A 21,538-nucleotide genomic window follows, 5' to 3' on the forward strand; every position below is an offset into this window, starting at 1 on the left:
ACTGTTCTCCATTTACCCACCCCGACTCCTATCATTTCGCTCTTCACCTTCTCTTTCCTTTCACTTATTTTCTCTACTTTTTTTTGCCATATCTCATAGAATTTGCATGTGGGTTTCCGTTTTTGTTGATAAAGCTCTGTAAGAATAGATTTTGGCCGTTGTCTTCTTTGATTTTCTCTTTTTTTGCTCTGTTTGGAGGGTTTTCTGATAGAAAACGGTGCGGATTCAACCTCCCGAGATTTTTTCAGCTGTACCCATGTCGAACATCTTCGGTTTCAGTGGTAAACTCTCGATTGCTTTAAAAATATATAAATTATATACTTTAAGTGTTCTTCTAAATAACATACTTAGTAAAGAATTCATCAAAATTAAGCCGTTAACCCATCTCTCTCTCTCTCTCAACAAAAACGATGACCCTCTATTTTAGACCAAACAACTCTGATCCGTAAGATTTTTACAGATCTTCTGTAGCTGTCAGGCGCCGCAGGTATGATACTACATCGCTCTTCTGTATCTGTCAGGCGCCGCAGCTATGATACTACATCTCTTGTCTCTTGTAGAGAGATGTTTCACGAAAGATGTTATGAAGTAATAGAGTGATACTTTGTCATAATTTTCTCTATAAAAGAATTATTCAGCTCATCTTCTTTCGCATCTCATCTTCTTCACTTTTCTAAATTTAGTCTGCATTCTTACTCTGTAATCTCTTTCTGCTTTCTTACTTTGCATTGGCTCATCAATCTTCTCATTACCAATATATGAGGTATTCTGCACCTCGTTCACCAGTTGTTTATGCTTCTTCCGTAGGTGCTATAATCCAATCCAATAATGATCTGACTAATAAGTCAGATAATGAAATTATCTATGAACTTGTGAGTCTCGGTACCCGATACTCATCAACCCTTGTCGCATATTCTCAGTGACTACAATCTAGGACTGGTGGGGTTGACAAACTCCACGAGAATATTTTTATCCTTCATCGACTTCTTATGGAGTCCAACATGAAGATGGAAGCACTAAAGCGAGAGAACAGAGATTTAAAATCTTTGCTTAACTCTTCTTTTCGAGTGGCTACTCCTTTAGATAGGAGAGGCATGCAGATTTTTGAAGAGTAAGAGCGTTTAAAGATTGAGGCAAAGAGCCTCAAATTTCTGTAATTTTGCTTTGTGATAATAAAATAATACTTCACAAATATTCATATTTGTGTTTCTATCTTCTGTTAGATCTTCTATATATTCCATTTTATTTTTCCTTTAATAATGCACAATTTCTTATAAAACCGTAATATGAATCTGAAATACTAATTGTATTTAAGAGATGATATTTTAGATCTAATAATTTCATTCATCTCCTCCATGAATGTTCTCTAAATCCCAATTGAAGCTTGTCATTTTACAAATTTTTTAGTTACAATTCATTTGTAAAATCTTTGCTTGTTATTTGGAAAAATTCCAGTGGATCAAGATATCAACAATCATGACAGTGTTGCTGCTCTCTTTCTAAACAGGTTGATTCACATGAATAACCTCAGTTGCTTCAGTATACTGAATGAGATGTACTTATTTCTTCTGTTCTTTATTTTAGGACATTTTGAACTTTTGTCATTTATTATAGTAATAACATAATTGAAGATGAACTGATGACTACTGCATAATATGCATGGAATTCTACCTACAGTGTACTAAAATGAAGTAATTTGCTATGTTATATGTAATCAACACATTTCCTAATCAATTTGTGCTATTATCTGCTTCTACAAATTATTGATATGCTTTAGTGTTCCCAGAAGAGCAAAAGCATATAGTGAAACAACTTCTGAATTTCAGGTCAGTGATGGAGAATCCCTCATTTCCCATTAACTTCTAACCGACACTTACCTATCAAATGACACCTAGACAGAAAAACAAATCCATAACTCATTTTATTGTTTATATCTGTGTAGTGTAATATTTTGTTATTTATATGTTTATTATGAAGAGGAAGAAAATTGTTAAAATATAGATGAAATTCTGTCTATTTATAGCTAAATTGAAAAATTTTTAAATTGTTACACTTAAGAAAAATATCGATTGGGCACACGTGCATCGCACGTGCTGCTTTACTAGTATATATATATATTAGTACGGTAGGAATGAAAGAGAGGTTGTTGGTGAACAAATGGGCCGTAAAGACCTGAGAAGCCCAAGGTCCAACTGTACAAATAGCGGCCCAAACAATGATCCCATCCCACTAGGGGTGTGCATAAATCTTTATAAACCGGTTGACCCGATTGACTCGATCAGATCCACCCGATAAAATTCGGGTTAAAATTGAAGCGGGTCTTCAAAGATGTTATGCGGGCGAAACCGCAGCTGAAGAAACCAACCCGTATCCCTCATTCCCGACTCCCATCTCCCTTCGACCTTCGTCTTCAACCATAGCCCCCCTCCCTCTCTCTCTCGACTTCTCTCTCACCAACGTGATCTCTCACACAGACGGTTGTGTGGGTCTCTATCTCTCTCTCACAGACGGTTGCGTGGGTCTCTCTCTCTCTCTCTCTCTCTCTCTCTCTCTCTCTCTCTCTCTCTCTCTCTCTCTCTCTCTCTCTCTCGGCCGTAGCTCCAAGATCAGCTTCGGCGTGGGTCTCCAAGAAGGAGGTATGTTCCTTCTCTGCGTGGATCACTATGTTGTTTCTATTAATAGATCGATTGACTACAAGTCTGCAATATGATTTTGCTTACGGATTTGAGGCATGTGGCTGATGATATTATGGTTGTACTGTACTTAAATTTTCTGGTACTGTTATTTAGATTTAATCCTCATTCTCTCATATCCTAGCATATATATAATCTCTAAATGTAGCAATTAGCATATATATTCTCTCAGATACTATAGTACTATATCCAATCATAAAGAAATGGAGAAATGGGGTGGGTTTAAAATAGTTTCAGCAGTCTCATATTGGAGGGACAAAAGATCAATTAAAGCTTTTTTGTTAGTTAAAACACAAAGAATGGATTAACAGAACTTCAATACCAATTTTAAAATAGCCTCAACTTCTACTTATTCCAAATTAATTCATGAGAATTGGGCATATGAATCGGACAGAATAACCTCAGGTGTAAGCTCTTTTAAGAGTTATAACTTTAGGCTCATCAAGTGTAAGCTCTTTCAAAGGAATAACATTCATACCCATCTTGTCATGCTTGCCAACCTGAGTAAAAGGAAACAGAACTTGAGAAACATGAGGAAAAACTAAAGAAAATCCAACTAAACATCAATAGTTTCATAATATGAAGACCTGTACAACTCAACCAAAGGATGATTTTGGACTAAAAAGAGGCTCTGAATTTTCCACTTAATTTCAAAAGGTGTGCAGTGAAATCCGACTAAAGAGAGGCTCTGAATTTTCCACTTAATTTCTAAAGGTGTGCAGTGAAATCCAAAAGTTGTACCAAACAAATACAAACCAAGAAACATGATTTTACTAAATACAAATAAGAAAAGTGGAGTAAATTCAATCATATTTTCAGTGAATTTACCAACCAAGTATATGCTATTATTTCATTTCGTTAATAATTTACTCCTCCCCACCCCCAATGGACTCATAATTTCATTCCTGGAAAGTTCTCTTGCACCCTTCTTTTTTCTTGTAAATAAATACATATTATGGACATTATAACTGCACACCAACACTGGCAATTGTGCCCTACATAAATGAGATAAGTTTTTGACTAAAAACAGGTGCTAAGAAATTGTTATCTCACCCCAAACGAAGGAAAAGGAAAGAAAGAGTTATGATGAATTCAAATTCATTTGGACAAAGACTATATTAACAAATAAGTAGTTCCATATGGTAATACATGGCTCTAGAAAGGCCATAGATTTTGAAAAGCTTTTCAAATAGGAACAAATAAGGATTTCTGGGCGCTCCTGTGTAATTATTTGGGTCACAGCAATCAAAAACCAAACTCTAGAAAGGCCCTTGAGAATGTTTCGGCTTGCATTCTTGCGAGCAAGTACCCAAACAAGCACCCACTTGATCTCCTTCTACGAAATAGAACAAAGCAAAAACAACAAAACAAATACATTAACAAAGACCAGCTTATTGGGTAAATTTTATTTTTTTAGGCCTTTGTATATGATTGCTAAAACGTACAGCTTATATTTCATTGGGTAAATTGTCTTGTCATTGATGGAGAGACACTTTTGTTTTGTTGGGTACATTTCAGAATACCATTTGTTTTGTTTTTCAATTGGTATTCTTATTTTCTCATACTTTTATTATATGTCAGTTCGTACCATGAATTCCTTCAGAAGTGACACTCCTACAAATTTAAGAGACAATGAGATTTCTACTTCTTTAGCTTCAAACATTAATTTGTCTAGTAGTAGCAACATCATCCTCCCTCCCAAAAGGAAGGCAAGTAAGGACCCATCAACGGTGTGGGAACACTTCACAAAAATAGATGGATGTTTATTAAGTGACCCAAAAGCGGGGTGTAATTATTGCCACAAGACTTACGCTTGTCACCCCAAAAAACATGGTACATCAAGTATGTTGCATCATGTTGGAGTTTGTAAAAAAAAACCTAAGTTTGATCCAGAAGATGTACGAATGGCAATTGCAGAGATAATAATTTGTGATGAGGTTCCGTTTAAGGTGGTGGAAGGACAAGGATTTAGGAAGGTATGTCAATCACTAGAACCAAGATTCCAAGTGCCATCACGAACCACTGTAGCGAGAGATTGTATTAAACTATTTAAAAAAGAGAAGGAGAAGTTGAGGAATAAGGAAATTGGGCGGGTTAGTTTAACTACTGACACTTGGACATCCAATCAGAACTTCAATTATATGTGTCTTACTGCACACTTTATTGATTGTGAATGGAAATTACATAAAAAAAATTATAAATTTTTGTTTAATTCCTAATCACAAAGGGGACACTATTGGAAGGCATGTAGAGTCGTGTCTACAGGATTGGGGTATTGAGAAGATTTTTACTGTTACAGTTGGCAATGCTTCCTCAAACGATGTTGCCATTGATTACTTAAAAAGATTTGTGGAATGTCATTTGTTGGAGGGAAAGTATATTCACATAAGGTGTTGCCCATATTATGAACCTTATTGTGAATGATGGGCTAAAAGATTGTAATGATTCAATTGCAAGGGTGAGCAATCCGGTTAAATATGTTAGATCATCTCCTGCAAGAATGGAAAAATTCAAAAAGTGTATAGAGAAGGAGAAAATCAGTTGTTTAAAATTAGTGTGCCTTGATGTTCCCACCAGATGGAACTCCACTTATCTCATGCTAGAAGTTGCAGAAACATTTCAAAAACTATTTTTGCGATTGGAGAATGAAGATTGTTATTTTTCTTGCTATTGTCGTAGTGTGGGCTTGAGCCCCCCAAGCTCTAGTGATTGGGTGAGAGTTAAAATAATGGTTAAATTTTTGAAGATTTTTTATGATGCTACTGTGAGACTTTTTGACTCTTTGTATGTCACATCTAATGCATATTTTCAAGAGATTTGTGGCATTCAATCGCATTTATAAAAAATGAGTCAAAGTAATGATCCAGTCTTGAAAGTTATGGCTACGAGCATGAAGAGTAAATATAACAAATATTGGGGATCAACTGAAAAGACTAACTTGATGATATTCATTGTTGTTGTTCTTGATCCAAGATGCAAATTTAGTCTTTTGCATTTTTGATTGAAAAAAATATATGGTGGTAATTTAGTTGAAGAAATGATTGTAAAAGTGAAAGAATTGATGATTGACATGTACGGGAAGTATAGTATTATGTATGGGAGTTCAGGTGGAGTTTTATACTCTGAGCCTCCTTCCTCAGTTGATCCTAGTATGATTGATTCTGATTCTCAGCAAATTTTTTAGGTTGAATATGAGCAAGAAATTATTGAAAGTAGTTTGAGGAACAAATCAGAGATTGATCAATACTTGAAACATGGTTGTGAGGCACGAGTTCCAAATTTTGATATTTTAGATTGGTGGAAGATCAATGAAATCAAGTATCCTATTTTGGCGAGAGTTGCACAGGATGTGATGGCCATTCCTGTTTCTCCTGTTTCTTCTAAGTCAGCCTTTAGTGCAGGAGGTCGGGTGCTTGACCCATTTCGTTGTTCATTATCTCCAAGAACAGTTGAGGCACTTGTTTGTACTCAGAATTGGTTAAAAGATCCAATAACTATTGATCTTCGTGCCTCGCTGGACAATGTTGAAAGTTTTGAGGCAGAATCAGGTAATGAACATATTTCTTTCTTCCATATTTATTGAAGTTTTTCATAATGTTTATTTTTATATAATTTAATAATCTTTTTTTCTTTTTTTCCAGAATTTAATCCCCAATCAAGCTTTATTTATGTTGATGATGAGTGACTCAAGGCTTATGGTTGACACATTTTATATTTGTTGTTAAAGATTCTTGTTTGAGGACCATGTTCATGAATTTGTTTAAAAAGGCTAGAATATTTTCCATTGATAATATGTATATGGATATTATATTCATGTTTATTGTTTATATTATGGAAGGCCAATGGGATGTAATGTAGTGGATGGATGAATGAATTTTTGAGAAAGGCTGGACGTTATATTCATGTTTGTTTAAAAGGGCTGAAATATTTTCTATGCATGATAATATATATTTATGGACATTAATGTTTAATATATATTTATGGACATTAATGTTTATTGTTTATGTTATGGATGTCTCATGGGATGTAACGTAGTGGATGGATGGGATGTAATGTTTTATTGAGAAAAGCTGGAAATGAGATATTAAAAAAAAAGCTGGACGTTATATTCATGTTTGTTTAAAAAGGTTGAAATATTTTCTATGCATGATAATATATATTTATGGACACTAATGTTTTATTGTTTATGTTATGGATGACTTATGGGGATGTAACATAGTGGATAGATGGGATGTAATGTTTAAGGCTGAAAATGAGATATTTAAAAAAAAAAACCGCATCTTTAACCCGACTCGAATCATTCGGGTAGGGTCGGGTCATTCTGTGCTGGGGTTGGGTTGTGGGCCACAACAGGTCGGACAAAAATTTAGTTGGGCGGGCTATTGTTCAGGCCTACATCCCACCCAAAGGGCAGGATAGGGAGGTGAGACCGTAAAATGGTACCATCATCTATCAATACAAGAAATATTAAAGCATCAACGACAATGAGATAAGAATAATGATGAGGTTACTATTTTATTATTACTTATTTATTATTATTTTTTTTAAAAAATTTTTATTTTACTTAATAATTAAAGAAGTGAGTATCAGTAAAGTCCTATCACTATTCTAATAATAAACGTAAGATGAATGATTTGATAGAATATGTATTGTTATTATTATTATTATAATTATTATTATCATCATCTTCGTTATTATTTTATGATAATAAAATGTTATAAAATCTAACAAAAATTCGAATTTTAATAATTATTATTATTATTATTTTTTTTTATCAAAATTATCAAAATTTCTCCTGATTTGTTTTTCACAAAATTTGGGAAGTGTAAAGGATTCGATACTATTATGAGGCCTATGGAGGTTGACCAGTAGGTCTACTCACCAATCGGGCTGCCAACCCACAGTCATCTGGGGCCTCGGCCTACTTTCAGGGCCCAATTCATCTTAATTATTGAGAGGATAATTGCTTAAGAGTCTATCGGGTGAAGACAATTATCATTTGAATATAAGATAAATTTGTTATCTTAAAAACTTGAATTTTAAATAGTAAGTAAGTTCGATATTACGTAATAACAAATATTTCACGAGCTCTATATATATATACAGAAAACCCAAGCATGTAAAGGTTATATGATTTATTGGTATTGAAAATAATGCATTTCATTGTGATTATTGATTGAGTTTTGCTACATATAAATATAATTACACATTAATCTGTGTATCAATACTGATTGATTCATACTTAAAATTTAAATTAACACTATTTTTAATAAAATTTATTTTTTAACTAATCACATCATATTAATATATAAATTAATACATAATTATACTTATAATTATATTTTTCCTTAGTAATTTAAGTATTTGAGACATTCTCTAAAATTTTCAAGTCACTCTATTTTTTAGTTATAGGTGATCGTACGTGAGTGATGATAAAACACGTCCACAGAATGAAGACCTACCCTTGGTCCCCTACCATGGGGTAGGTTGCTCCTACCACCCATTAACAACTGTATTTTTGTTTTGGTTAAAATTACCAATAAATAATTAAACGCTTTTATAAAATCTTTTCGCTTTCTATCGGTTTATATTTTTTAAAAAAATTATTATTATATATTTAAATTAGTGTATAAAATATATTATTTATAATTTTAAATTTAAAAAAAAAAAATTATCGGTTACAATAGAATTTTAAAATATCAATGCAATTTTTCTTAAAGACAGAGAAAAGGAAAGAATAAATCTTCACAGAAGCCACTGTTACGCTACATCCATTGCACACATTACGTGTAGACTGGGTTCACTAACAAAGCTAAACCGGTTTTCTCCATTTCGTCTCTCTCAGAGCTCGCGCCCCTCATTCAACCATTTACCCCCCAACCCCAAGCCCTCCCATCTCAAAGCTCTCAAAGCACGACCTCAGCTCTCAGCCCTCGATCCCATCTCTCCACCAACCGAGTCCCTAAGCCGTCCTATCTCTCCACCAACGAGTCCCCAAGCCCTCGGGAGTATTTCTCCACCAATGAAGCCCTCGGGAGTATTTCTCCACCAATGAAGCCCTCGGCCCCTTGGTTCCTTCAAGCCATCAACGAAGCCCTCAGATCTGTGGGAGGGTAATGTATCGTTTCTTCCAAATAATCTGTGATTCTAGGGTTTAGCATAGATTTTTTTTTTCTCTTTTTTCTCTCTGTTTTTGCTAGAAACTAATGTACCCTCCTGTAGATCTTGCCTCTCATGGCATTGCACGAACCTCTCTCGGCAGCTCTAAACCAACTCCTTCGGTTTCTTGCCTATACATGCTTAAAGACTAAGCCCGGAAGTATAAGGTATCGAGAGCTTAAAATTTGCATTTTTTTTCAAATCAGAGTGGTTTTTTCAATTGTCGAAAGTTGGTTGCCTAAAAGTGGAGTGAGACTTTGAAGTTTTGTTCTCACATATGAATATAGTATGGTTTGCTTGCATTTGCTTTTCCATTTTTTGAAAATGAGAAGAATAATCTGAATTGGTGATATTTTGATTTTTTCATAACATGTTATTCCAAGTTAACAGATTTGAGTATAATGGTTGCTTATGGTTTCTTTATTCGTTTGGAATAAAACAATGACTGTGTGTGTATCTTTGTGCTTTTAATTGATACTAAATTTTAAGTACTTTTGCAGGGATGTTACTTATGTTTCTGGCATATTAGTCATTGCTGCAGCTGGAAAGAGTTCCAATGGTATTAATGTGGTTATATGGGATACATTGGTTCCCCCTTCAACCTTTCGAGTTTCCATTATATATCATGAAGGTTTTCCTCTTACTTTGAAACTGCACATGGTGAAACTGGCTATACAATGGCAGCCACAACTCTAACTTTGGTGCTGGAATGACAGAGGATTCAATGAAGATGTTACTCTTTTTGTGAAGATTTTGATTGAATCTCAAAATGTCCATTCATGTTATGTATTTAGATAGCCACAATATTTGTATAACTGGAATGATCCTGAAGTTATGGGAATCTGTTCATGTACATGATGGCATTTATTTTATGAACATGTGGTTAATTTCAATGGAATATCTAGGCAATTTGAGCTTCATCCATTGTTGAGTATGATTATGGGTAGATGCGTTTTTCGGTTTCATGTTGAGTAATGAATTTTTAGTTGTTTTTAGTTTTTACTTTTAGGTTAGTAGTGGAGGTCAATAATGCCCGTTCATGATGTAGATGGCTTTTGAATGAAAACAGCTTGTGCACATGATTTGATGAAACCCATGTATGTAAATTGTATGCCATTAAATTAACCTGTGTAATGAAAGTAGCTTGTGCACATGGTTTGATCTCGCCTGTGGATGTAAATTGTATCCGTCCAAGTCTAATGTCATTGGATGTACCCCCAACAAATAATCAATAAGTCTAAACACCTGCAAATTGCCATTATATTCATAACCTATCCAAGTTCAAAGACTTAGTTTTCCGGAGTCTAAAACAGAGCACGTTCATGTGCTAAACCAACCAAGATTACTAATAATTACAGCTAATTCGTTGACTAGCATAAGTGAATCTTTACAAATTAGAATGAGCCAGATGTATCTGCTGAAGCTAACATAAACATTGGTCAAAAGAGTGAAACATTAGTTCCTATTATACTTTAACTCTGGAAGCACAACAGCTACCCATTTTCACTTTTGAATTGGCCTCGTGCTTCTTCACTTTTGATGTCCCCATTTTCTTTTCAACAAAGATTCCTAGCTTCACGGCTGTAAATAATGTTCATGTAATTAAAAGTGACCATTTCTACTTCAGCTGGATCAGCCTAGAAGGTGGTCCATTCATCACTAAAAGTCAAAATTCCTGGAAACATCTTCAGTGGGTCCTCTGACAATCCTCTAGATGCAACTCCACCATCTACACCATGCATCTATCCTGCCCATTCGAACAAAAAACCATTTTGAAAGTTAATGCTCAAAAGAAGTTTACCCAAATAGAAGCTACAAACAAACAATAAACCAGAAACAGTTGTCTCATAAGCTAGAAAAATAAGTTCATCCCAACAATAAACCAGAAACAGTGAATTTTTCATAGTAGAGTTCACTTTTTTATAGAAGGTACTCATGCAAAACTTGTACATTTGAGACAACTTGTATATATCATTATTTAGCTTCATGAAGTGATCAATACTTTTTTCTATCATTTAGTTGATCTGTTCCTCTACCAATGCAAAGGTCAACGCCATGTGTTTTAGGTCATGATAATAACTTTATGCAATATTTGATTTACAGCAAATTAGGGCAAATGTTGCAGTCGTACGTATAAGACCACCATAGTGCATATTTTTCCTTCCAGATATTAAAAGAATCATAGAGGAAACCAAAATTTGAGAAAAATATCCCCAAACCGTTCCAGTCAGACATCAATCATGAAAAACATGACTAATACATGTTGAGAAACCAAGAATGCAATAATTACATATCTTCCCCAAGTTAACACCAGATTATTGTACTGTTTCATCTACTGCAACTCTATTGTTCCAGATTATCTCATAAGTTAGAAAAATAAGTTCATTCCAACAAAAAACCAAAAAAAATGGCTTGGACTGACAAAAACGCCATCATTACCTCTTTCTCACATAACTAAAGATCATTAAATTTGTTAGATTCAAAATAAAAAGGAAAGAAAATAGACCTTTGCATGTTAGCTAGTGATCAAAGCCTTGGCATAGCTCCATAGCCTCTCAAAGAGCCAAGAGGTACAAAAATTAAACCTTTGCATCTCCACAAAAACACAACAAAAAAATCTCCTTTGATCTTTATTTTAATCCTGATTTTAATGATTAATGAACTGAAGAACTAAAAGTGCTTTAACAAAAATACATCTCATAAAGGTTTCTTCTCAAACATGTTTTCTGTCCAATTCAAATTTGTTTCCCTAAACATAAAACATTCATTATCCATCAAAGAAAACCCCATGGCATAGATTCTTATAAACATCAAACAACAAATAAGAGCCATGAGTTTGGCTACTAAGATAATTCAACAACAGCAGTGGATTGAATGAATGTACACCCTTATGAGAAAAAAAAGAAAAGAAAAAAGAAGCCCATATTATATCAATAGCAACTAACCAGACAAGATCGCTAAGTGCCCTAAAAAGAGGATTCTAAAGCTGGGGAGAGCTGATTCAATAGTCATCATATCTAACCACGTCCGTTGGAAGCTCTCTAGAGTTCTGGAAATATTACACGAACTTGCTTTTCAAGAACCATTGCAGGAGAGAGAGAGAGAGAGAGAGAGAGAGAGAGAGAGAGAGAGAGAGAGAGAGAGAGAGAGAGAGAGAGAGAGAGAGAGAGAGATTGACGTTGTTTGTAAAAATTTCATTTTTTGTGTAAATGTGAACAAATTACTTATGACGGAACAAGAAGATGTTAAAGATGCAAATGATTTCAACACTCCATTCCCTAAGCCGCAATACCCATCTTACAACAACCCAAAACTCACCCCTCTCAGTACACAAGAAGAAACCAGATTTGTCCTTAAAATGTTACCTACGATGCCCTCCAAGGGACGGCGGCGAAAGAGAGCTCCACCATAGTAGTGTCGCTAGTTTCCATTAAATGAGCTCGGGGGAGGGGCGAACCTGGGCAAATGGATGAGCTTTGCAGGGTGGTGCTGGGCAGAGGTCAAATGCCGCGACACAGGTTGCTTGGTGAGGGAGGAGGGGGGTCTTCGCAAGATTAAATATGATTTGCTCCGTTCAATGATCTGATCTCGAGGAGTGGTAGCGCTGGGCAGACGGAGGAGCGTCGCTCGGTGTAGTTGGACAGAAAGACGGCGTCGCCGGGTGGTGCTGGGTAGAGGAAGGTGATGCGATGCGAGCGAGGGAGGAGGTATTTCGCGGGGCTCTGAAATTCGAATGGGGCTCTGAAATTCGAATGGGGAAGAGAAATCAACCGAGAATTAAAACGCACGTTTGGTTTAAAAAAAAAAAAAAAAAACAGAAGCCACGTAGTGAGTGCAATGTGTGCACTGCTACAGTGGCTTCTATATAGCACTACTCAAAAGGAAACGAGAGAGTTTAGCCAGTTGAATTGAAGTGACGAGAACAACCTCAACGCAGATTTAAGATCCGAAGTTGTCGGCAAACCAGAAGAAGAAGGCGGTCTTTCGTGATCTGACAATATGAGCAAGGAAGACAAAAACAGAGTCGTCCCCGCCGAGCATCATCACGTTCAGCATCAGCAATTTGAGCCTCAGTACGGCACCTTCCAAGGCGTCCCCACCTATCCTCCTCCGCAGCCACCCGCCATCGGCTTGCCTCAACCTGTACCTCCGCCCGGCTCCGTCCAACCATCAGCTCCCCCGCCCGATCCTCAGTACTATGCTCATCCGTATCAAACCGTTCCAGGTACTGCCCTTTCTTTATTTTTTTCTGATGGATTATTGGGCTATTTTGTGTCCAATTCAAGTATTTTGTGAATTGCATTTGATCCGTGTTCGCTCGTGAAAATTATGGAATTGTATGCATAAAGGGTTAAATAAAAAGTGAAAAGTGAAGAATAGTGTTCGTTGAAAGCATTTTTGTCGCGTGGTTCGATTTTCGTACATTTAAGTTAATGATATCATCATTGTGTTCTGAGAACGCAAATGTTCCAATAAGACTTTCTTGACCACTGCCTGTCCTAAACATTTCTGGTTTGGTTCCTTGGTTGAATAATTTTTTGCCCGTGTGTTAAGCAAAATGTCCCGAGTAGGATACAGTGATTCAAATCCAAGTACTGTGTTTTTGTGCTCCCAAGAGTATCTTTGGATTATGCAGGTTTTTTTTTTTTTTTTTTTTTTTGTTTTAATAATTATATTTTTACGTTTATTATTATTATTATTTTTTACATTTGGGGAGGGGGGTTCGAACCCACGACCTCCATTTTGGAGGCTTGGGGATATTTTAATCAGGCCACAGGCCTTTGGCGCAGGTTGTTTAAGTTAAGATGGCAGAAACGTGGCTTATACTGCAAGTTCGTGGCCAAAGTTTAATTTTGAAGTTGCTACCGTTATTTTAAAGTGTCGATCTTTGTTGGAAGAAGTGGAAGATACATAAAATATAATCTCAATTGGCAATTTACTATTTCGGTTGGTTGTTGTCACCTACCAATCAAAAAATGTTTTTGTTTTGTTGCAAAGGTGGTTGCACAGTTGTTTAGTGGGAATGGAAGTTTCAATAAACATCGTAATAGAGTGATATCTGCTGCAGACTTGCCCCCGAACAAAATTATAATTATTTAGGCAATTAGTCAATTAACAGAAACTAGGGATTGAGTTTGAGATTGAGAAAAGATTCCAAAAAAAAAAAAAAAGAAGAGAAAACTGTGAGATTAAAGTTTATTGATAAAATTCAAAATTAAGTTCTAAAGCCCACAAGCCAGGCTCAAATAGCTATGGAAATTCAAGATTATGAGAAATTTTCCCCAAAAGCCAAAATCCTAATTGTTGCATAAAAATAAATTATGTAATAAAATAAGAATCGTGCCAAAATGTAGACCACCATGGGTAGCATGGTGACCACAGCATGCCTGCCAAAAAGAACATTCCGAACTGGAGTCTGATGTGTGATTCTAATGCCCATAGCCAAAGTTATGGCCAAAACACCGGCACATGAGCAATATTACCCCAATCTGAGGAATGTTCACCCTTTTTTACCATATTTGCACATATCTGCCTTCTCGAGGTAGTCTAGCGCTGTCAACGTAGAATTTGTCAAATCTGCATCGTCAGATATGGATCCTTCCGCATCAAGATCCTTGTGTGTTTTGTTGCAATGTCAATTGTTCAAATTCGTGGCCCTGTATCATTGGATGATGGCCCGCAATTGTGCCACTTTTTTTTCAGTTTCTTCTTTGTAGACTTATAAAAAAATTCTTCTTTTTGGGATTTTCTAGATTTATTTTCTTTTACTGGTTAGATGTTTCTTTTGTATACTTATTGTGTATTGGGGTACCACTCTCTTTGTTTGAATGATATTTTATCTTACAAAAGATATATCTTATAATTTGGCAGTCTTGTATACTTCTGTGAAATAGGGTGCACTCACTGAGATTGATTTATTTATCAAAATGTCCAGACCATTCCAGAAAACCAGAGTCCCAAATTGCTAATAAATGCAAAGATTGAAGCTCACAATCACGTGTTAGAAGAATGCTTCCTGTAGGTTTTCAAACGTATGTCTTAAGGTACAATAGAATTGATGTAAATGGAGATTTTGGGGAGTTTGGAGATCTTCTATGTGCATGAGTTGGTGTTATGTATTGGCTGCTATGAATTTCCTCGTACTTGTGTTCACTTCAATCCAATATCATTTTTTATTATCCACATGAAGTGAAGGCATTGGCCTTGTATCATATCTCGAAGCTGGGTTGATGGGGCTGGCTCTTTGGGTTTAAAACCACCCATTCAATTCACCTAGCAGATTGGGTTTGTAAGTCAAAAGTGAAGCTAAAGAATAGCAATGACATGTAAAAACTACTAGTATGTGAAGATTTTGAAATTAAAATAATATGCTGTTTATAAGTTTGTTATTTTTAATTGAATCATAACTGTTGAAATGTAACTGGGGCTACCATTCTGGGGTGCGGAATTTCTTGACTCCCTATGAGGTACCTGAGGCTACCCTTGGGGGCTTCTTTTAAATCTGTTAATATTTGGGATGGGGTGGTTGAGAAAATAGAAAGGAGGCTAGCTGGTTGGAAAATGATCTACTTGTCTAAGTGGGGGAGACTAACTCTAATAAAAAGTACTTTGTCTAATCTTCCCACTTATTTCTTATCTCTTTTCCTGCTGCTGGTAAGGGTTGAAAAAAGAATTGAGAGTTTATTTCAGAATTTTTTATGGGTTGGCAAAGGAGATGAAAAAAAAGTTTCATGTGGCTAGTTGTAAGAAGGTTTGTCAACCAATTGATTGTGGAGGGTTGGGGATTAAAAATTTAAGATTGTTTAATAGAGCATTACTTGGGAAATGGCTTTGGATATACCATTTGGAAAGTAATGCCTTTTGGAAAAATGTTATTGATATAAAATATGGTAGTATGTGGGGAGGTTGGTGTTCTAAAGATTCTAGTGGAGCGTACGGGGTGAGTTTGTGGAAGTTCATTAGAAAAGGATGGGGGGGTTTTTTCAGATCATATTAGATTGAAGGTGGGAGATGGGAAGAGGACTCTTTTATGGCATGACTTGTGGTGTGGGGATTCTCCACTAAAGCAGGACTTTCCCTCTTACAAAAAAAAAAAAAGGCAGGACTTTCCCTCTCTTTTCAGAATTGCTAGGGATCAAAATGCAGCTGTAGGAAAGTCTTTCTGTGGCATTGACAATAATATTCAGTGGAATGTCTTCTTTAGCAGGGATGTTAATGACTGGGAAGTGGATGATGTAAAGGCTTTTCTGGAAAGAATTTATAGTTCAAAGTTGATGCTTGGTAGGGAGGACAGCATGCTGTGGATTCCAGCAGGAAATGCTAAGTTCTCAGTTTCCTCTTTTTACAGATTATTAACCTGTTACAGGAGATGTGAATTTCCCTGGAAAAACATTTGGAAAGTGAAAGTTCTTTCCAAGGTTTCTTTTTTTCTGTTGGGCGGTTTCCTTAGGCAAAGTGTTGACTACTGAAAATCTTAGAATGAGAGGTATGTTCATTGCTGATTGGTGTGTTATGTATAAGAAGGATGGGGAATCTGTAAATCACCTCTTTCTTCATTGTGAAGTGGCTAGGTTCTTGTGGAATGAGGTTTTGAATCGGGCTGGTTTTCTTTGGGTAATGCCCAAGGAAGTGGTGGATTTATTGGTAGGGTGGAAAGGTTTGAAGGGTAGTAAGAATGCTGTTCATGTTTGGAAGATGATTCCTTCTTATCTCATGTAGTGTCTATGGCTTGAAAGGAATGGGAGATGCTTCGAAGACAAAGAACAATCATTGGGAGATCTTAGGGATTTCTTCTTTAGAAGAATGTGGGCTAAAGTTTTTGTAACGGAAGACATTTTTCAGTTTCTGTTTTAGTTTTCCTTTTGTTTTTGGAAAGTAGTAGGTATTTCCTTTGTATACGTCCTGTGTACTTGGGCTTATGCCTATTTCTTGGGAATAAAATCTTTTATTACTTAAAAAAAAGAACTGTTGAAATATGTTATCAGCAGCAGAATAACTGAAGAAAACTAACTACAAGTACAATGGGAAACAAACCATATTTGATGCTATTAAAGTAACTTTAGCCACCCAAACTGGTAAAAATGAAAGGAACTGTGGACTGGTTTTCTGGCTTCTGCAATGTTTCCATTGGATTCTATTGACTGGAACCTTGGTGAGTTGGTTTAATCTTTGTTAGATCTTGACAGCAATCATTGTATCTGATGTATATCATTCTCAAAAAATCAATGCATTGTATAACAGCTCTATTATGATTTTATTAATGAAAAAATAAAGCTTTTTATACAATGCAACAATCTTTATACCATTTTTTGGGTAATTAATTGAACCTCCACCATCATGTTTTATAAATCTTCATTAGTGTTCATTGGCCTTTGACTTCTTTTTTTTTTTTTTTTTTTTTGGTAATCTTTAATTCTGTTCAAGGTTATGCTGTTGCTGAGGGAAGACCAGTGAGAGAGCGTCGCCTTCCTTGCTGTGGTATTGGTTGTGGCTGGTTCCTGTAAGTTTTAATCATTGTTTCTTTGTACTTTGGTCTTATCAGAATGTAGGTACACAATATTAGGTTAATAGAAATATTCAATAAGAATTCACAATATGAGTTATATATATATATATATATGAAGTTTCCTATTGCTGATTTGTGGGTTCCGGGGTCAATTCTTCACATATAGATGATATTTCCTGGGAATTTTGGTTAAGAGCTAGTAGAAGTGAATAAAAAAAATTTCACATTCAGAATATTTCACTGTATTGCTCAGAAGCCACCAAAGTAGGCATGCATTTTGGAAAATCTGATTACTTCTGAATATTTATTTAGCAATATGGTTTCTGTAATGCAAAATTTGTGAAGACGTAACCTTATCTGGTAAACATTTCGAGCCACTCAGTTGTACTCTTAATTCTACCTTCCTAGCATGCAGTTGCATGTAGGAGATTAGAAGTTGATGCCATTTTATATGCAGACTCGAACAAGAAGGCAGTTAAATGTGATTTAAATCAGAATGAGTGTTTTGTTTTGGATTTCTTATATTCTGCAGTTAAGTATTTTATTTATCAAAAAAAAGTATTTTACCTTTGTGTGGTGTAATCCAGTGCCTAAGCTGAGTTTATATCACAAATATATTTTAGGTTGGCTTGTTGGCCACATGTTTGTTCAATTGATTTGTATGAATAACTACTTATCAAAAAAATGTATAACTGGATTATCTGCTTCCTAGTTTGACTTTGGCTTGTTACATAGGAAATATTGTTTTTTAACTGTGAAACTCCACAAGCTCAGCTTTGGTGCAGAAAGTTGAGTATACATGGTTTTGTCATTTAGAAATTTGCATATCCCCACGTAAAGGTGTTTTTTATATGGACATATTATTCAAGATGTCATTTGTTATTGTTTAAATGTGTCCTTTGATGGCCATTTTTTTGCAATATGTATCACTTCTCAATAATTATTTATATATATTCCCATAAATTAGTAAATTGAGAAAAAAAGGCATTAACCTAGACATTTCCCCTAGCCTCCTATTTGATGCATGTTATTGCCTCTGTTGCATTCTCTTTTTTTTTTTTTTTTTTAATCAAAAAACTTGAGTATATCCATAATATCAGAGTTAACGATTTTGGTTACCTATTAAAAAATATCGGAATTAAGGATTTAACTGATGTAATGAGAAGGCATTAGGTATAAATAAGGTAACTAGTTGAGAACGATGAAGTGGAGCTCTTCAAGTATGATCACTTTCCTCATTGTTGTCTTGAAAGTTCTCTTTGGCCTTTAACAGAGCATTTAAGATCCTATAGCCTCTTTGTTGGGCATAGTGCTGCATTTTTCAAGCAAGTTTTTTCCTTTCTTTAAAAAAAAAAAATAAAAATCATTGGGTACAAAAAATTTAATTATATTCTCTGCCCACCCTGTTGGTGAGTCAAATGTTGACATGGCTTGCTTTCAGCTAAATGGTACTCTAGTTCAAGAAAAGGGTTACTCGCCGTTTTGATATTTTTACATAAATTTACCATACTAGGTTTAGATCTACTATATTAGACTTGCCATTTTATATATGTGCATAAATCTATCATTCTTCTAATGCTATAGAAATTTAGAATGATTAACATTTTACTGATCAATAAATTTTGTTTACCTATAAAAAATAACACAGTTTTAATTTTGGATATTTTATCTTAGCTCTATATATCCATCTTTTGATTTTAATACAATTTATGAGTTTTTAATGCTGAGAATCGTCTTCTCTTTCAAAGGTTTATTATTGGTTTCTTCCTTGCTGCTATCCCCTGGTATGTTGGCGCACTTGTTCTACTTTGTTCCAGGATTGATTACCGTGAGAAACCTGGATTTATTGCTTGCACAGTTGCTGTGAGTAACACTTCTCTCTATCTCATTATTCTTGTTTTCTTTCTTTCTTTCATTCTTTATTTCTTCTTCTTCCTTAGTTTTTTTTTTTAATCTTTTGAACTACAGGCTATGCTCTACTTATTAGTTTTTGTTGAAAATGCTAAATATCAATGGATTTATTTCCCTAAAATATGATTTCGATCTGGTTAATTCAGACCTAAGAAATCATATTCCAATTTGAAAAGTGGAATCTTATTTTAGCTGAAAGTCAAATCTTTATTAAGTCTGATCAAGACATGGGTTTTATTATATCTAATCTGTCAACAGCCCTAGGGGACATATTGGGCTGATCAGGCCAGAGTTTGATTCTTTGATTCTGTCTGAGTCTATGAATTGGCCATACATACAACTATACAAGGCTTTTAAAGAGACCAATGATCTTATAGACTCTGTAACTGATACACTGATAATACCGCAGATCTTACTCTTGTTGAAACACTGTAGTATGACTCAATTCATCAGGGAATCCCCAAATCTAGATCTTGAATAATTGAGAGGATCAAAGTGATTATTTAGAAGAACTTGGTGTGTTTTATGCAATATACCCTCTTTTAGTTAAATAAGATATCAGAAATGCGAGAATGGAGATTATCCTTATGTTTTGGCTTTTCTTCCTGAGGGAGGGCTAGGCTCCCTTTATATTCAGGTATCTCAGTCTTTAAAGCCAGTTCCCATGTTCCTGAATCTACTACTTGAACAGCTGCTCTTATTCCCCTTCCCCCTTGTTGGATATCTAGCAAAATTATTTTCCACTCCATCATTTGTGACCTCCTCATCACCATTACGTGGATGTGCGTTGGTTGCTAAGATGCTTTAAGAAAAATTTTATACCCAATGCTTGTGCGCTAATCAATAGAGTAAAATCAAAGTTCTTATTTTCTACAAGATAAATCAGTCTTACGTGTCCCTGTTTCAGTTGGTATCAGGGTCACACTTCCCCGCATCGGCTGGTATTAGAGTCATAGTCCCTACATCATCAGTACTCTTATGATAATATTCCATGTGCAGGCTGTTCTTGCTACCCTTGCTATTATTCTTGGTGTGACAAAAGGAGCTGATGACTGGTGATATTGGGGAATGAAGAGCTGTATAGGTAGCAAAGTGGATGTATGCACTTGATGCTATTTCTGGAATTTTACTTTATGTGTCAATATGTTAAAATATTTAGTATGAAACTTGCGAAAATAATTATAGAAAAAATGTTGAGGAGCCTGACGGTTTGCGATTGAGCCCAGAGGTATGAATGGCTCACTGCACTAAATTTTTACTAAAGATCAATGCTGTTCTTGGTGTTTTAACTTCTAGGGACAAAGTTGGGGCAAACAGAGACATGAACCTCTGAAGATGTATCTGGTTTATTTCTATGTATGTTCTCCATTATTGTACGACAACGAATGAATGTTCTTGCTAGAAGCACTCGACAATATTATGTATAATTTTATATAATGTTATTTATTGAAAAAAAAAAATCCAAAACATCCCAAATCAAGTTTGACTTTTATGGTTATAACCCAAGCCATTGAAACTTTTCCTTTTCCTTTTGTCTGTGGTAAGAGTTTCTTAAAATTTTCTTTTGGATATGAAACAAAGTATATAGAGTATTACCTAATTTCATCCACACACACACACACAATAAAAGAAATCTATATCGATAGAAAGGAGGACTTGGGCCAAAAAAATAGAGAATATTGTAGGTAGAGTTGCTATATTTATTAAGATGGTTACCCTGTGAACTATGTGCTTTGTCCATATGTCTTTGCTTTTATACCCAAGTGTTTCACATCTCTAAATTTGAACGTTAAGATCTATTTTGAGTTATGATATACACAATTTTATTTACAATCTTCATACAACAATATTTTAAAATGAAGGTATTTAGGTAAAATGACGTTATTTTTTTAAAGTTGTTTTACAAAATTTTCTGTCATTTAAGACATAGTTATATAAAGGTTTATAAAAAGAGTTACGTGTCTATCACTTTCATTCTTTTACTGTGGAAAAAAATGAAAATTATTGTATCGCTCATTTAGTTTTATTTAATCATTTGTAGTTAAATAAAAAATGATGAAACATCATTTAGTTCTTTAGTTAATATGCTGGCTCAATATTACACAGTTCAATTATAGTAAACACGCTCGTTCGATTACTTAAAATCAAAATATTTAATCTCATTTTATATAATCATTACAATTTTTTTAAATTTCCACATAAAATATAATAAACTATTCAATTTTTTCAAATCTCTAAACAAAACTAATATTAAAAATTATATTATATC

The 21,538-nt window shown here is 34.9% G+C and overlaps 1 protein-coding gene and 1 long non-coding RNA gene across 2 annotated transcripts; one reads left to right on the top strand and one right to left on the bottom strand.

The window, feature by feature from the left end:
• Positions 1-8,406: 8,406 nt before the first annotated feature.
• On the top strand, positions 8,407-20,558 carry LOC122289684 (60S ribosomal protein L18a-like protein). The gene is made up of 5 exons (XM_043096891.1): positions 8,407-8,424; positions 12,735-13,077; positions 17,277-17,352; positions 19,107-19,221; positions 20,269-20,558. The coding sequence occupies exons 2-5, from the start codon at positions 12,852-12,854 to the stop codon at positions 20,326-20,328; spliced, it is 477 nt and encodes a 158-aa protein (XP_042952825.1). The 5' UTR covers positions 8,407-8,424; positions 12,735-12,851; the 3' UTR covers positions 20,329-20,558.
• Positions 10,099-12,723, bottom strand: LOC122289685. The gene is made up of 2 exons (XR_006236214.1): positions 12,218-12,723; positions 10,099-10,599 (listed from the first exon to the last, which is right to left on the bottom strand). It is a non-coding gene; the product is annotated as an uncharacterized LOC122289685 (long non-coding RNA).
• Positions 20,559-21,538: the final 980 nt, after the last annotated feature.

This window comes from Carya illinoinensis, chromosome 12, assembly GCF_018687715.1.
Source record: "Carya illinoinensis cultivar Pawnee chromosome 12, C.illinoinensisPawnee_v1, whole genome shotgun sequence".
NCBI classification, from domain to species: domain Eukaryota; kingdom Viridiplantae; phylum Streptophyta; class Magnoliopsida; order Fagales; family Juglandaceae; genus Carya; species Carya illinoinensis.